The following is a 17,747-nucleotide window of genomic DNA, read 5'->3' as shown; positions in this document are numbered from 1 at the left end:
TTTCCCATTTACCATCAAATGTCAGTTGCCTGTTATAAAATAGAGATTTGATGGGTGGAGGTAATTGAGGACTTGATTGCTTGAAAAAAAAAGATGAATTGCATAAAATGTTTATGAATTTAGGAGGCAATTATTTTTAATAGCCTTGAAATAATAGAGCTGGAGGAAATATGTTTAATTGTTATGATACCATCTTGCGGCAGCATTCACAGGAAAGCAATAAAGTCTGACAACAAGATCTTTGAAGTGTATCTAAAAGTCATAAGGTAACAAATGAGTGTGGCGTGCTCTATAGTGTCGTGATGTTGTTCTTTGTCGTGTATAGGTTCTGTGTGGCCTGCGAAGATTTCAATGAATGTTTCACAGTATTTTACAGGTCCACACATTCAGCTGATACAGTATGAATAACCGGAAAGGCTTTATTGTGTGAATTATATTATTATTGTGAATCATATCAGCTGATTATTATGTGTAAAAGTAGGAAAATAATCAAATTAAGGGAGCCAAAAAATACAAGGCAATCAAATGTTAACTCTTTATTTGAATAAGTAAAAAAAGGTGCAGGTATCACAGGTATCATCTGCCTTTTTGTTATCCTTGTTGCATGAAACACGTTTTTTTTTTTCCTTCTAAAATATATTTACATGTGAAAGAGCCTTATTTTGAAACTGTCTAATTTATTTTTGAGTCATGTACAGGATCCGAGTCTAAACTGGTGATTAAATTTTTATTAAAGTGCTTTTCCCCCCCTCGTCTATCGTTGCAACACGAAACATCTTTACATAGCAATACACTGTACAGGTCTGCATGAGTGTGATCGCGTTATCAGGCTACCTGCTTCAACAACTGCACGTCTGTGCGGCTGCACTGTATCACAGAGGTTGTAAAGTACAGTTAGTCATTATTTTGTCTTTGAAATACAATTGAAACTTGACATATCATACAAATAAATAGTAGTCATAGCCAGGGCTATTGCATGCAAACATCAGCAATAATGTTTCTTCAAGCAGTAATACATTTCATTACTGGTGATGCATTTGAGCAGGGTGCAAAAGTATCTCTTAGTGTTTCCTTACACAAATTCTAACCAGTGTGTCTTTGCTGTAATCCATTAATTTTTTTTAAAGTCGTTACAATGCACACTACACAATGATAATTGAAAAATGGTTGAAATATCTGACCCGTGTATTGAAATAAAAAGGCAAGAAAAAGGAAAAAAAAAAGGTGATGGTAATATGAAAAACTACTCCTTGTCCATTTCCACATATTGTGAATGGTTGTCAGGGGATTTGCTGTGAGTTTTACTCAAATGGAGTTTGACTGCATGATTACTTGCAAATGTCCGACAGCAGAGCTTGCATTTGAATTTTGAGTCAATGTCCTCCTCCGCGACTAGAGCCTCTGTGGCTCTGACGCTGAGGGCCTTCGACAGTTCTGGCTCCTCTACCTTCGTCTGATGCTCTACCGGCATTTTGCACATGTCTTTGATTTGGAACCCGAGATGGGATTCCAGATGGGAAATGAATGTGGTGGGTGACCTAAACTGGGAAGCGCAGTCATTGCAGTAGAAGACTGGGTGGCCCGTGTCCATGTTCTTCAGGAATTTGGTCCCTCCCGTTTTCCGCAGCTGGTACTTTACATTTGCTAACCAATGGCTTATGGTAGTCATGGACAGGCCAGTGAATTTGGAGATGTGCATCCGCTCCTGAGGGCCGAGGTCCGAGAGCAAATACTTTCCTTCAGAGGTCTGGAAGAGGCTGGAGGCAAACTGAGCTTGCAGGATGAGAAGATGGCGCGGATTCCAGTTTGACTGTCTACCTTTACGCTTGTGGACGGAGTACACCTCCGCTGAGACATCTTCGAAGCGCCTGACATCCGATTCCAGTTTCATAGATGGAATCCTTGATGGTATTGATGGTTTTGGAGTGGTGGCTTTCGGAAGCACTTTAACCATATCGGCGATATCAGACAGAGCATATTTCTGTGGCATCGGTGCGGAGGGCTGCATTAGCAGGGAGCTCGCCTTGTTGTGTTTAGATTTCGTCAGATCTATTGGCTGGTCATCGTTAACAAAGAGAAAGGGGTTATCAGGCTTATTTCTTACAGGATTTCTGAGCATTAAAGCCGACTTCTCGCTGCTACGATTAATGTCTGCAAACATAGACTGTGTGTGAGCCGATAGTTTATCTACTCTTGAGTTATTGGGCTTATTTGCTTTCCCCAGATGATTGTTCAGAACTGACTGCAGTGCACTAAGAGGGTTTATGCCAAGTATATCCGGAGTGTCACAGAGAGGCTCTGAAGTAGTGCTGCGTCCATTGCTGGCAGTGGGGCTCGGTGTCTTGCCTCTGTCGGAGAAATCTGGGCTCAACTTTCCTTTGATCGCTTCACTCCCTTCATTCACACAGTCTGTATCAAGCTTTGAAGAGGAAGAGGAATCGTCCTGACAATCGCTGTCATCATTCTCCACCAGATCAAACTTAATATTCTGACTTTCTTTACCATCGCTAATGCCAACCTTTTCTTTTTTGATGTCCACAGTTTGATGCTGTCCCTGGGGAGCCTCAACTCCCACAGCACTGTGGTATAACTTCCCCTTTGGGGCAATCGGTCTCAGCTTGTGGTTGAACGTCTGCTTTAGCTGAGTAGGTGGAGATGCTGAGAGAGGGGCGCTTTTGATGATGCCAGAGAGCTGATAGGCAGCATGAATGCTTGGGTAGGCACTCCAGCTCGGTGTCCCTGTTTGAGCTTTATTTATGGCAGAGGCCACTGTGTTGGCTAAAGATTTAAGAATGTCCCCTCCTCCACCTGAGTCCTGTTCAAGATCCTCCTCACGTAGATAAGGGTACTTAAAAGTCCCATTGCCGGCCTTTTGATCCTCACTCTCTTGCTTGTCATCTTTAGTATCACTTTCTTCCATTTTGTCTGAAGTACCTTCCCCCTGGCTATCCTTCTCACAGTTCCCTGGGGAAGGATTTTTTGGAGACGCTTTTTCTCCTTCAGTGTCACTGACAGCAGGCTCAGCCAAACCCTGGATCTTCTCTATGGCCAAGGGGTCAAGGGCTAACTGTTTGCCCTTTTTAGAAGCTGAGTTTGTAACTTTGATGAAGTGTCCAGTAACCATCATATGTGTGGTCAGTTGCTGAAGGGTGTCATGGGAGCTTCCACACTCCATGCATTTCAGAATCTGAGATTTGCACGTCTCAAACTGCCAGGTGTAACTCGCTCCATTCTGATATCCATATCGATTGTTGTTGGCGTTTGCAATGCTGGCAGCTCGTTGTGCCTCAGTGTAGCCAGACACACCAGTCGTGGAGTCAGGGGAGCAGGGCCTCGTTTCGAAAGCCCGTTTCTTTGCTGGTGGCAGTAATTTGGGTGTGATTACTGGGATCGGCTCTTTTAAAGGCACTTTTTGGTAATGCTTAGTTTTAATCATATGGACGCTCAAATCCTGGAGCGAGTCAAAAGAATGGCCACAAAACATGCACTTCAAAACTTTCTGCGCATCCTCCTTCCCTTCCATGTCTTGCAAATTTCGTTTCCTAGATTTGGAGGACGAGGCAGAGGAATTACTCTGTTTGCTGTGGTTGTTGTCTTGGTAGTGCCCGCTCTTGTTCATGTGAACTGTCAGCTCAACCAGAGTGTCATAAGCAGCGCTGCAGTCCTTGCAGCGAAATCGGCTGGCTCCCGTGAACACCGAGCCACAAGGTTTGGTGGTTTGCCTGTAGAGGTGCACAGAGCTAAAGAGGTTGGGTTTGGTTGCAGGCTTTGGGGAGAGTGTCTGCTGCAAGGTCTTAGAGAGCGCGTCCTGGTGCCAGTCGAACTCACTCTTGGTGCTTCCATTGGTGCTGTCACAGTTGGCTTTGCTGGTGTTTTTGCCAATTTTCAAGTCCATTCCTATCCCCGTCCAATAAGAATCCGCGAGAAAGTTTGCATAGGCCGCCCTCATTTTCTCTAAGCTGCTGCCCGTCTCTTCTTTATGCTTGGAGGTGCTGCTTTCTTCGTCTCGCTGGCTCTCAGGTGGCGATGAGGTTTTGAAGTCTGAGAGCCTGTCACTGCTGTCGCTAAGGCGCGATTCCAACTCTGCCTCTTGATTGGAAAGGACACTAATGGGAGAGTTCTGGTTGCTGTAAGTGTTAGTGCTCTTGTTGTCGAGCTCTCTGTCCTCAGACACTTTGGGGCTGGTCTTCTCCGAGCATTCCTCTTCAGTCTGAGTGTCGTTATCTCCGTCTTCTTCAGCGATGGAATCCTGAAGAGCGGCATCTTCATCGGGCACGTACACTAAAAAAGCAAGAGAGATATAACATTAAAAACACACTGTGAAACAACAGTTTCGTTAATTTATAATTTCTAAACAATCTATACAGTGAAAGCAAAAGTTATTCCAGAAAGCATAATGGCGATTGCCTTGTGCCTTGGGAGGCGGCTGAGTATAGGTGGACATAATGTTTCTGCTAACAGACTGCTGCTGGTGTAACAGCACCATTTGATTCACGACAGGCCATTGACTTAGCGCTGTGTCCAAGCTTTCCCTGGCCTCAAGTTGAGATGTTTACAACAATCATTGGCCACTGAGTGACAAAAGGAAATTGATTCTTCTGGGGCTTGTTGAGTGTTATTGCAAATGACCTATTCCACGGTGATTATAGATGCCTCAAAACTGCAATGAAAATGTAAGCCTGCTGTTCTGGATAACATCTTAGACTCCCTGAAGCCACTTGTGAGGAATGGCTTAACATAAACTGAGATATTATAACATCCCTCAGTGATTTAGAAATAAATTAAAAGCCATAGCTGAGAAAAATGAGACTATTCGGAATATTCTTTCAGCATTCTGTAATTTGACATCGGGCAACTGATTTTGTTGATAGCAAAAATAAAAGTATATTGTAAATACGGACACTGGTCCCGATGCAAATGTTGATCACGCTGGTGGAAAAAGTGATTCAATTATCAGTGCTAAAACCAGACAATTATACAAAATTTCAAAAGATTACTGGCAATCTGTCAAGTCATTATATTTTCCCTGACAGTCTCATAAACAGCAATTACTTCTTTCATTATTCACCTGTTCATTCTCTCAACTCATAGAGCACAAACATTATTGCTTCAATTAACAGATAATTAAACAACAGTATTTCTAATTGACACATTTCCCATCATCCAATTAGTGGAAACTCTGACTCAGCACAGAGCCGTGGCTGCAGGGTCTGCGTGGCATATGAAGACGGCTACAGAAGATTATTACAACCTTTCTGACAATAACTGTTTCTGATTATTTTAAATCTAACTACCCGGCAACCCACGCCAACAATATCGCAAACAAAGTAAATGCAGTTTGTCAGAGTTGTCACACATCTGAGATATTTTCCACCTCGTAGTCGTGCTGGAAAATGTGCATTTTGGGAGAGACGCGGCAGATGTGCTCCGAGTTAAATATGAATAGGACATAACAGCCCTGTCCAGGCACTTATGCATTTCATGTGGTTAATATTTCTGTTCTGAATAAAGGGGCACTCCATGAGGGGATGACTGAAGCCGAGCACTCAGAAGTCCCACACTGGGCAGCCCATAGAATGTCTTCGTCTTCTCTGCCTTCTGAAAGTACGACTTTTTTATTATCAATATTTCACAAGTGCCTCAAGAGAAACCCGGGAGATGAACTGCTTGCTAGCTAATGGATGGAGATGGAGATGGGATTCGGACTTTCAAAACAAACATCGAGCACAGGGCCTGGCGAACAAGAGCCTGTACACACACACACACACACACAGACTCAAGAGCCCCTATGTGCTGTGACCTTGATCTACCGCAAGAGAAATGTTTTGATTGGCCAGCCGAGGTCTGTGATGGCCTCCGAAACACCCTTGATGCTAAGGGAGAGAGTTGTCAAGAGCACAGAGGTATGTTTTATTTATAGTCTTATATATAGTATTCACAGTGAAGGAGAACACCAATGGCTTTGACAAGCAGCCAGTTGATGTCATCTCTCTTCAAAGTCATCACTAAAGCTGAAAGTATAGCAAGAATGTTCACCAAAGTGGGGAGAACAGTATTTTCCAGTCTGGTGGTGGTTAAAGGAAAATTGTTCACTCCTTGATCAGACCATAATTTACAGTGCAGGCCATTTTCTGCACATCTCCTGTGCCTAGAAATTTACTGCCCTCTTAGTAAAATAATTGTGCATTTGACAAAGAAGGGATAAACACTGGGTTCCTGGAAATACGACAAAGCTATACCGACTTTAATGTGAATGTTTGTCCTCATCTTAGTATTTGAGGATGAAATTGACAGAGATTAACAGCTGCCCTTCCTGCTGTTGTATGCCTTTCTATCAGATGCCCCCAGTAGCAGACATCCTGAGGCACCAATTAACCTTCTAGAGGGGATCATTCCAAGATACCCACATGTCTAACTCCGCTTCTCACACCATTTGTAACTGTGCTTTGCCAGCTCTTGATCTACCACAGAACTGCTGCCATGCCAAGCTGCATTACTCTTTAATCCAAGAGCACACTCAAGGACAATGTGAAAACAACCAAACACCTACAAGAGTGATCATTGTATTGTGACATGTTTGTCAAGTGATACGCTTCATAAAGCAGCACTGTTCAAAGCATAAGCACTAAGTTGTGTATCATCTTGTAAAACAATAGTGAACAGCTATTTCTAGTTCTTGGGCACAGTTCTTGTTTTTTCATAAATCAGAAAGAATAAGAAATGCTGGCTTTGAAAATGTTGTCTCGGAGTCCGAACGAGGCAACTCGTAGCCCAGCTAGCCTTAGAAAACAAGAGGCTGGCATGCCTTGCTTGAGATTTAGCATGTCATAAACTGCTGTAAAGCCTCCAATCTGTGTCACTACAAATTTATATCTTCAGACAGAGATATGCAAAGGTCAAAAAACCTGAGGTGTCCATCATAAATCAGACGGTTGAAGTGTTTATAACCTTTATCCGTTAGAACAGACTCTTGGCATAGCGAGGCTGGGATTTACAGAAGCGGCAGCCTGTTTCTGAGCCAAAAGCTTTTTCCCCATACATCCAGAGAAAAACAGCTAACTGCACAGAAAATAATAGATTATATTTACTGCTACCTTCATGGTGGCATGCTGTCCAACAGGGCCGGTGTTAAAAGCGTACATGAGATTATATTTACAACTCAACTTTTCAGCATTAGTATCTTCATCGAGCGAAATCCCCTCTCCCAGAGGAAGTGAGTCTATTCAAAATGCGTCAGTCATTGTAGAAATGTATGTGACAGCTGTAAAAGGGCATTCTGTTTCCGATATTAACATGCCAGGAGAAACTTTTGTAATGGTGAGAACATCAACATTTATCCCTTGGAAGGTCAACATTTCCTTCATTAATCTGACAAGCCACAGAGAGTTAGCAGCCCGAGGAGCTTAGCTAATGGACAGCTGCAATACCCATCGCAGGACTTTGTGAGTATCCGAGGTAACACTATCTTCAGAGAAGATTGGGTAATTCATAGGTGCCAGTGACAGGTCTGCACGTCTGCGCCACTTTCCCCAGTGCTCCCCGGTTGTCTCAAGCTACAGTTTTTGCTGCTCGCAAATCAATATCTCTTTTTACTTCTCATTGATTGCATAGCGGTGGGACCAACCTAAGCAGGACTGTTATGACATTTCTAGATTTCCCCCTGTCCTTGGAACAATCAATTACACGCGCATGGCAATCAAAACCTCTTTGCAAAATGAACCTGCTCCATGACATTTTCATCTCCCGGATTTATGCCACGTGAAGAGAAAAAAAAAGGGAAGAGAGAGAAGGAGATAGAGAGAGGCCTGCTGGATCGGCAGAGCACACAGTAACAACGCAGGTCAGGACTGAAGCTTCTCTCCGGGTCGTCTGTAAATGTAGTACTATGTATCTGTTTCCACTTTGTGCTTTCACTCACATCTAAGCAATGTACCCAGTTAACTGTAGCTTTACGTGGCGCAGCACTTAGTCACCGTCTGCTCATCTGTTGTTATAAATAGGTGGGAAATGTCACTCAGAAAGTACTTGCTGTACAAAACATAATTGCAAACAAAGTTGTGAAGTTTTTTCCTCTTTGTCAATGTTGGAAACAGCATGATGTGTTTATAAAAGTCACCACAATGCGATTTCTTCAGTGAGCTATCATTAGAATGAGACGCGCACATGCCACAAGGTTTAATATTTGACAGTGATATCTGACAAACTCGGTGAGAAGTGCACGTCAAGATCAAACAGATACATTGTCAGACATCCTGATGATAGTCCTGATGACACATCTGAAGTTAATTCTGAACTGAATCACATGAGAAACGGCGAAGACCTAATTCTGAGCCCCGAAGCCATCTGTAAAGATCTGTAAACACCTCTCTCTTCATTGTTCCCTGTCAGGAAACAGTCTCCCCGAGCCCAAGGACACTGCAGAGTAAAGAGAGAACAATCACACGCAGCCTGCTCCCTTTGACAAAATTTGTCTGGAGGTTAATTGATATCACAGAATGAAACAGTTTTTGAGTTGCTTTTAAATCAGAATGTGTCATTAGATCCTGTCTGAAATATTATTTAGTTTGAGCACTTTTGTGTTAAATGATTCCAACGATGCAGTTAACAGACTTGGAAACTCTGCAGACAGACTGAGTCTTTATCGTGTTGTATTTAGCTGCAAACAGTTATTAAGAATACTGCAAAAAAATATATAAAAGACTAGATAATGTGAAGTGGCTTTAAAAGCAGCCACGAGTCCCTGCAAAGTAGTTTTGCTGGATCTTTCTCAGGCTTTGTCTAGAAATCCATGAGACAGAAACACTGTTGTTAATTTTTGTATGCATGAAGGAGATGTAACTTAAAGCGCATTACGTACTTGACTAAACACAAGCTATTCATGCAGATAAATGCCTTGCTTTCATCCACCCTCAACTTTAATATTTAATAGTCTAATATAATCAAATAAAAACTGGAAGCTCAAAAAAGACACGGACAACTTGAGGACAGATTGTGAACACAACAAATGGCACAATGTGCTCAGATGGACCCGGAGCCAGATTAATATGATAGGATCGCAAATATGACACCATATCCTGCCATCTGGCTGTTCATTTGGGCAAAAATGATCACAATAATTATGGCAATTAATCAAAAATGTTTTCACAACCAACATTCTGTTAACTAAAAACACAGAGAACTTTGGAATGCACAATCGCTAATAAACACACACACACTCACGCGCACAAGTCGCACAGCTTTCGAGCATGTTTAGTTTGAGTTATGGGACATTTTTATGTAATGACACAAATGTGGGAGTTAGTAAAAGTCTGTTCCTGCATGTTGCATGGATGCTAATCATGGTATTTACTGAGCCACATCAGATTGCAATGTCTAACTCCAGGAGCCCCTTCTCAACATGAAGTCACTGCTCCTTTTGATGCCTACTAGAAGCTTCTGCTCTGAGATGCATCAGTCGGCCGGCTGCCTAATTGGAAGTGAGCGGTGGGAGAGCATTGCAATCTGCACTCCAGCACCCAAGTCATCGCTTTGAACGTGCCACAGCCGCCACATTATATGATGCTGCCTGGTGTTGCGTCTCACCAAAGGGTCCCCTGTCAGCACCAGAGGAGACAATTATACATATAATGTTTCCTTCCTGTCTCGTAGGATTTTTTAAACACTGACGGCACAAAGCCAGGTGCTGTATGCGCATATGATAACAACTGGAATTTTGAATGTGTCAGGCAGCCTGAATTTTGGAAATAGTTTTCAGTCTCTTCAATATTACCAGTTCTAATGCACTGCTAATAAGCATTGATCCGAATCTGTTTAACACAGCTTTCCACTGGTCTCTGGTTCAGTATGAGCTGTACTCATACTGTGTATCTAAATGCATTTAAGAATAATCCAAAAACATATAAATCTCTAATGCTGACCTTTCTATTTTTCACATATGTCGTATTTTGTAGCACAGCATCGATACATTTTCTTAAGTAAATTATGTGAACGGTTCTTCCTCCACTAAAACGACTGAATTTCATTAAAACGAGGGGGCAGATTTTTAAAAATCCATAACATTTACTTGGCTAGCTGTAATTAAGAAGAGCTGGAAAAAAAGCGAGTTAATGCTTTAAATTACTGGCTGCTGAATAAACAGTAATGAGGTATTTTGTGTAGCTAGCAGCACAACCAGAATCCGCAGTCTCTCGCTAACAGGTATATATAAAAAATTCAAGAACATGTATAAGCTTACAACTGAAGAGGCTTAAAAGCCTCTGCGTATATTTGCCAGATTATGGATGATCTTTTCTGCCCTAACTGATAAAGTTCCAGTTGGTGGAGCAGAAGCGGGGCTGCTTCAGCTCCAGTGTGTTTTCCACTAGCGGGAGGGGAGCAGCCTCGCGCCGCTCTGTCACTTGGTTTCTGAAGAGCCCGTGACACGGCTCTCCAGGAGCAACATGATGAGGTCTGATGGTTCCTTTCTGCAGAATAGCAGTTTACCCCTCATTCACCCTTATCAGAGAGTGAACCCATCATCTTACAGTACGCCACTCAAACCGCTTCGCATATTGGAGCTGACCAGTCGAGCAAACAGGGCGGTACTAATAAAAGACCATCTTGCTTCGGTTCAAATTTCCCTGATTGAATGTCAGTCAGGAATGTTTGCGTGGCAGCGGGGAGGAAAGTGGGCCATCGTTTAAAGGACCACTGCCTTGAACACATAAGGCCTTTGTTCGAGTTTTATGAGATACTGAGTGAAAGGTATGATGGCCTGCAGTCACCTAACGTGCTGTTTGTTTTTCATGCTCACTAGCCTGACTAAATAAAGAGGGTTTCAATTCCAATTCAATCATTTTCTGATGTTTTAGGAGCATTTTGTTATTTTGCATCTGAGTGGCGACATCCCGGATGCAATTATCCTTATTATTGAATTGAACTTTTATTTCCTTGTGATCGTGTTATTTCATAATATAATACTAGAGCATCAAAAACCAGTGGCAAGTCTTTTTGGACGCTGTTCCATTTAGTTTTCCCTCGAGAGCAGTAGATGCATATACAGCGCATACAGTCCCCGCATCATAAACTTTGCATGAACCCTAAACACTGGCCCTCCCAAACAGCAACAGCCCTCCATCAAGGTCAGGCCTTGATGAATCTGATAGTGCAGCTGGAAGAGACTGTGTGTATTCTATTAAAACAATCTGCATTTCACTAACTCCTCCCGCCCGCTCTGTCCCTGTATAGATCTTTCATTAGATTCTGGATGGGCTCCAGCCAAAGCTTTTCTTGTACAAGCAGTTTTATGCCGTTTTCAGCAAAGGGAGGCATTTTTTTACATTCCAAGTTCATTAATAGTAGATTGCCACTTTTTCCCTTCATTAAATACAATGAGGCTACAGAGTGAATTTGCAGCTGAAGCATGGTACTGTCAGTTTCTAGTGGGACCAAAGGCTGCTTCATGGCAAGCATAAAGGGAGAGAAGCAAGGCAGCCAAACCTGGAGCTCCGTGGGACAAGACAAGCAGCAGTAAGAGAGGCAGAAATGCTTCAAAACAGCCCGCTCCCTCCTATTCAGATTCATTTTAATGGCAAATTTGTTGTCAAGTGTCCTCCACAAAATGATTAGGGCCCGCTGTTTTCTGAAAAGTGCAAACTTCTGGATTTGCCTGGTGCGCATTGTCACTTTGACAGCCCATTCGGAGAACAATGGCTGCCCAAATAGTGAAATGTGTTGGCACCCAATAGTTGAAAGTTTCCCCTCAAAACAGGCTTTCTGCTGTTTGTGGGTATTCTGCTGTGTTGATATCTAGATGTTGATTAGAATGAAAAAAGAAGCCAGTGAATTGGGCTCCCCAGAGCAGGCACATCAACCATTGTAAGAGATTGACAGTCACTCCATTGAGCCAATTATTTCTGTTCATAAGACCTGTTTCTATAAAAACTGGTTAAAGACTACAGTCATTGTGAGAGTGTCTGAATTAAGCTACTGGTAGAATTTACAGAAAACCAACAGCATTTTAATAGCTGGACTAAGGGTGCTTTTACTGCACGAAATAATTACAGACATAATATTGTTTCCATTAACTGTTAGACTTTTCCGAATGAAAGCATAAATGGCAAATTCATCCACAATGAAGGAAACATAATAAAGCCAGGCGCAGCGCCCTATACGTGCGCGAAATACGTTCATTGATAAAACACTCCAAACATATCAAAGCTGTTCAAATATTGCCACTGGAAAAGTCGGTGCAACAAAAATATTTTCTCTGCGCTATATCCTCATTTAGCCTACGAGTCAGCGGCATGACATTTCTAAGGTGTTCAGCTATAATGGAGGAGGAGTAGGTGCCGACTGCAAGACGAGTGCAGAGCCTTTTTATTCATTGCATGGGAGAAAGTGGTTAATTTATTGAAAAGAAGGTAGGCGGACGAAGCAGCGGCACGGAACTGATACCCTGCGTGGCTGTAGGTTGTGCACCGAGGGGGGAGGAGAAAGGAGTGGGAAAAGGGGGAGAAAAAAAAGGAGGTTGAGGGAGGCGGAGACCAGAGCGACAGAGGAACGGTTAATGGAAATGAGTGACAGGCTTTCAGAATGATTTACAACGGGTGGCGCTGCGGCAGAGCCAGCGCTTGATGGATGATCCTGAAAGACGGAGACGAACCATAAATCATGTCTTTGAATCATTGACAGAGATAAAGGAGGGGGAGAAAAAGCAATGGCATTGACGTTCATTCTTCCAATAATGTACATTGACGAGTTACACTACGGAGCCTTAATTAAAAAGTGAACACGGGTCTTCTCCCTCTCTCAGCTCCCCCTCACCCAGCCTCCCCCCGGCTATGCTCCTCTACCCCTCTTTTCTCTATTGCGATATCAATGGTAATTAAAGATGCAGCATCCCCGGCCCCCGTCCCATAGCCACTTCCTCCAGCTTCCCACAGCAGCCAGATTAGATAAGTGCTCTGCTAAAAGATAATGTCACCCCTCAACAAATATCAATATGTGTCTGGCCCATTTGTTTCTACATCTGTAAACACACACTGAGATGAGGGGGATGTGGGGGAGAAAGAGGGTTCTTATCCGGCGCCCCCACCAAGCAGCCGTGTTTCTTAAAAGACAAAAATGGACAAAAGCTAACCACCAGTAATTGCATACACTGCTACTGTGTCGGTTTTAGCGTATAAAAGTCTTATTACCCAAAAACACTGAATCCATCTTCCCAGCATCCCACTCTTAAACATTGTGTAGCTCTGTCTTGAGTGCAGATGGCACTTTGATAAGCAGGAGGAGCCCTGTAAGAGCAGAGAGCCTGAATGAGTGGCATTCCACATCAGCTGAGCTCCCTTAAAGTGCACACAATAGAGCAATGAGGTGAAAGTAATCCTAAACATCTGTCTTATGTGTTCTACACGCACTGGCTGTTTGTTCAAGTTCTAGGAAAGACATTAGCGAGGGGGGCAGAGAGAGAGCGAGAGACGGAGAGAGAGGAGGATATATCAATTCATGCACTAGTTCTCCAAAGGGATTAAGCCGGGCCCCTGTTGTCTGTCCTCTCGCTGCTCTGGCAAACAAAATGGAGAAGACTGCCCCACTAATGCAAATACCCTCTTTCGTGACATACTGTAGCGAGCATGTGCCTGCTACAAATTAATACTTACAACTACACCATAACGCCGCGATCGTCGTTAATTATTCAGGCTTATTATAACCCAGTTTAGGTTAGCGCATTGTAAAGCTGCTAATAATCCCGAGTGTTTCTGAGGCAGTGTGAGAAGAGACGGCGCGGCTGGCCTAGTCCGCTGTCCCCAGATCAGGGGGCAGCCGGTCAGCCCAGTGCATATAGGGATATTCAGCAGCAAACACTGAAAGACACACAAAGCTGTCACTCTCTCCCTCTCTATCCCCGTCCTGCTGTGAGAAGACATTTTGGCAAGCCAAAATGGAAATGAATACACAATGGTCATCTAACATTGAAAAGCTGTGGCAATAATATTGGTCCAGCAGAAAAGGGTGCCCTGCCCAGTGCGCTCGAGTGCGCGTGTTCATGTATATGCGCACATTTATGAATGATTCATGCAGCGGCTCAACACAAAAGCTCGCGCTCCGGCTTCGCACGATTTGAGAATCATTTTCATTTGAAGGCTTGAGATTGTTCATATCATGTTTGATCGCATCCCTGCATCAAAACACAGTTTGATGGACAAGAGAAATAATTACTTGTCATTCACGTGTCGGGGGTTTCTCTTCTCTCCTCTTTTGTTGCTGTTAAACATGTTCCTCTGTTAAACACTTTTTCCTCCACCAAACTCCAAAACAGTCTGACTCAACTTTCAAGTTGCGCTCCGAAATGGAAATGAAACAATTTCATTACATTTACAAAAGAAGAAAATAAATCTCCACTTTTCTGAAAACTGACTGTTCGGCTGAATGAATCAAATGGATTGAGCATAATGAACTTCTTGGAGTCTGTGTCATTAATGGCCGATAGCTCTCTCTGATCTTAAACGGTCTTAAAAGATGATCCATACAGTAATGAAGCCAGCTCTGCTGCTGGCCTGCTGCCTAAAATGGGACATAATCAAAGTCGCAGGGGATAAGCTGGGGCTACTGTTACCACATAACATCCCTCCTCGTCCCCATTGTATGTTTTTTTAAAGACTGAGATCTGTTTGTCATTACACTGTAAATTCTGAATAGTAAATATTCAAATTCATTGCATGTGTTTCAAGGCCGGCAGCTGGGACTAGAGAGCAGCAGGAAGGCTTATAACCTACTGGGTCTTTTGGAAAAGCAGCATGCACTGTCCAAGGCCCAGCCTCCTCCTGACTCTTCTGCCTGGACCACCCTGCTCGCTGCGTTACACTACATGACAGGACGATGCTGCTCAGTCCTTGGACCCATCGCATTGTTTTTCTTGGACCATAGTGAAAGCAAATAGCAGCTAAAGGGCCCCGGCGCTCGCAGTAAAAACCAAAAACCCATGCAGTCATTCATCAAAGCCCAGACAACTCGCTGCTCCCCCACCAACTACCAACCCCCCCAAGGCACGACCATCTCCCCCCACTCTGGGTTTTAACTAGGACTCCAAATAATTCCAGAAATGACAAATGATACTTATATCTCTGGCCTGTGCCGAATCAATAAGCATGCAGAACAACTATCCATCTTGAGAGGTATCGACATACGCGGCTCGACATTGGCTGAGAAGCGCTTGGTGGCTTTATCCGGGATTGGAATGGGAGGGACGGAGGAAAGCGGCACGCTCATTTTTAAATTACAATAAACCACCCACCACTGTTAACAATCAAAAATCTATTAGAGGAAGCGCAGCATCTCTTCGAAAATCACCAAGAAGGAGGATACGTCCTAACGGTGACCATTTGTGAAAATATGCATGACCTTGTGAACTGGGACGAGGGTTATTCTGACAGGCACACCTGCACATGTTTACATGGCGCTTGTGTGCTGGGTATGAGCTGATGGGTGGCGATACGGCCCCTTTCTGGTCCCCCGGCTGGATCGGAGCAGCTGACAGATAGCACTTCAGAGCAGCTTTAGCTGCAGCTCCCCTTGAGGGGCTGTGATTGATGACTCGCACTGCCACCTAGATCCATTTTCTCCTCCAATCTGACTCCTCACAGGTAAAGTGGAGGCCTGCTTCTCTCTCACTCAGTCTCCCTCTCCTTCTCTCTCGAGATGAGTGGGCTCATTTTCGCAAAGGAGTTTACCAACAGAGCGATTAGAAAACATCTACTTTGAAGAAATTAAAAACAGAATTGTACAGAGGAAATAATTTGAGCTAAATGCCTCGCAAAGTCATTTTGATCCTGCACATTAGAGATCAGAAAAGTTAAGGGGAAAAAAAGAAAAACTATGAGATGTTTGCAGGCATAATGTCATTAGCAGGGGAAATGTTAAGACCCAGGACCCCTGCAGGTCTGAAGGCATTTAAGAACAGTTAGCTTAGCCATCTGGTAGACAATTACACAGGAACAAACACACCGCCTCAGCAAATAAAGCTTGGCTCATCAATCACAAGAATGGCCAGAACTTGGCCTGTTATTCCCTCTGATTTAATAACCCGGTGAACTGCAGTGCTATCCAGCACCAGTCTTCAAGTCAACTGAACAACATTTCAACATGAACCAACAGCAGTAGGTCGTGAAAAAGCTTCAATTGGAAGTGCGAGCAACCTCGCAGAGGTGGCAAATTATTAATTTCATTTTAAATTTGCAATTAAAAATGTAGAAATATTTCAGAGCTTGGAATGTAAGGAAACTAAAAAAAAAATGAAATTGTGTCTCATTTCTAATTTGCACCGGGCTCTGAATATAAACGGGAGTGAAAAAGAAGTGCAAGGTTAAAAGTAAAAACATTTAAAACTGTCGCTGTTTCCAGTTTGAAGTAGTTTACTTAATTAACATTTGCCCCATGCTTTTAATTGCAATCACGCTCCCCCGTGGGACCTGCATGTGGATTGTGTGGTAATTGCAGTTGTTGATATGAGATGGTGACACAATGTCACGTCTATTTCTGAAAATTACCGAACAAAAAGGAGGATGATGCACAGCCACTAAATAAACCTCTAAATTCACTAACGAGGGGATTTTATCAACTTGAGACACAACGGTGAGGAACTACTGACCCAGAAGAAGGATTCAAAAACAGACGAGCGCTGTGCTGGTCTGTGCTCCACTGTGGTGAATGAAAGAGATCCCCAAGCATAAAAAGGCTAAGAATGCGCCTGAATTTCACCTGGATGCGGGTCAGTCTTTGTCAGTTTCACCAGGGTGTTTTCTGAGCCAAGAACATATTCATCTGTGTTTCTGGGTTGTGGCCTAGACGGCCTGTGTGGGAGAAAAGAAGTAGGCCACCGCTGCGGTCTCCGATTCTCCTCAGTACACGCGTCACCTGCCAGCTCATGTGGCCCAGCTGAGATGTGAACAGGTCTGGCAAGAACCAAATGTTTTCATTTACCTCAGGGGCATCTACACTCTTCTTTAGCAGGCGGTGGCAGGCTAACATGTCAAGATATTGGCCCGGGACTCAGGGCCTCTGGGAGGGGTCATGCACTCAGAGCTTGGGTTCAGAAAACATCAAAATATTACCCTCCGCAAGGCGGAAGGCAGTCCAGACCTCTGCATTGAATAAAGCTGCAGCTTTAAAGGTAAAGATTACAAAATAGCATCGATATCAGAGGTGTTTTTCAATGGAGTTTATCTTTATCTACACAAAGACAGACCAAAGGCAGCTTTGAATCGTTTTGTTTTATAGCAGATACAAACACCTCGAAACCTGAAAATGTACTTCATTACACCTCTACACTCAGATTTGATATGTGTTCACGTTGTTTGATGGATCCACATTCTACTGGGCAGCAGGGGGTGGCGGTGCTTCTCAGGCTAACCTCAACACGTCTATTTCTAGCTGAGGACTTGCTGACAGCACATTTAACTTTGTGATCTGCACATGAGAGACAGCTAACAGTTGCTGACAGCTGAAACACACCAAGAACCATTTCCCTATACAATACCTTATTGACACTTTTCATGTGATGAGGACTTCAACTAACTTTCAGAACAAAAAAAAAAAAAACCAAGAATGGTGGGTGCAAAAATATCATAAAGGAGAGGTTGATTTCTGGGCAGCTTATGGAAACCAGTAGCTCCTTTGGGGAGGGATGGGGGCAGCGGCTGTCTATAGAAGCCTGATTTATGATCTGCTCAGTTTTGCATGTGTGTTCACAGGTTTCTGGGAGTTACACT

At 43.4% G+C, this 17,747-nt stretch overlaps 1 protein-coding gene across 2 annotated transcripts in view; it reads right to left on the bottom strand.

Moving 5' to 3' along the window:
- Positions 1 to 523: 523 nt before the first annotated feature.
- Positions 524 to 17,747, bottom strand: part of tshz2 (teashirt zinc finger homeobox 2) — a 39,578-nt gene continuing 22,354 nt past the window's right edge. For both annotated transcript variants that reach the window (XM_082518136.1, XM_082518137.1), the window contains one exon: positions 524 to 4,281. In XM_082518136.1, coding sequence (XP_082374262.1) covers positions 1,244 to 4,281 — 3,038 coding nt within the window. In that variant the 3' untranslated portion in view covers positions 524 to 1,243. The remainder of the gene's footprint in view (positions 4,282 to 17,747) is intronic.

Source organism: Aulonocara stuartgranti, assembly GCF_965226115.1.
Source record: "Aulonocara stuartgranti genome assembly, chromosome: 20".
NCBI lineage: Eukaryota > Metazoa > Chordata > Actinopteri > Cichliformes > Cichlidae > Aulonocara > Aulonocara stuartgranti.
Note: the sequence above shows the minus strand (reverse complement) of the source record. Positions and strands in the feature narration are given on the sequence as shown.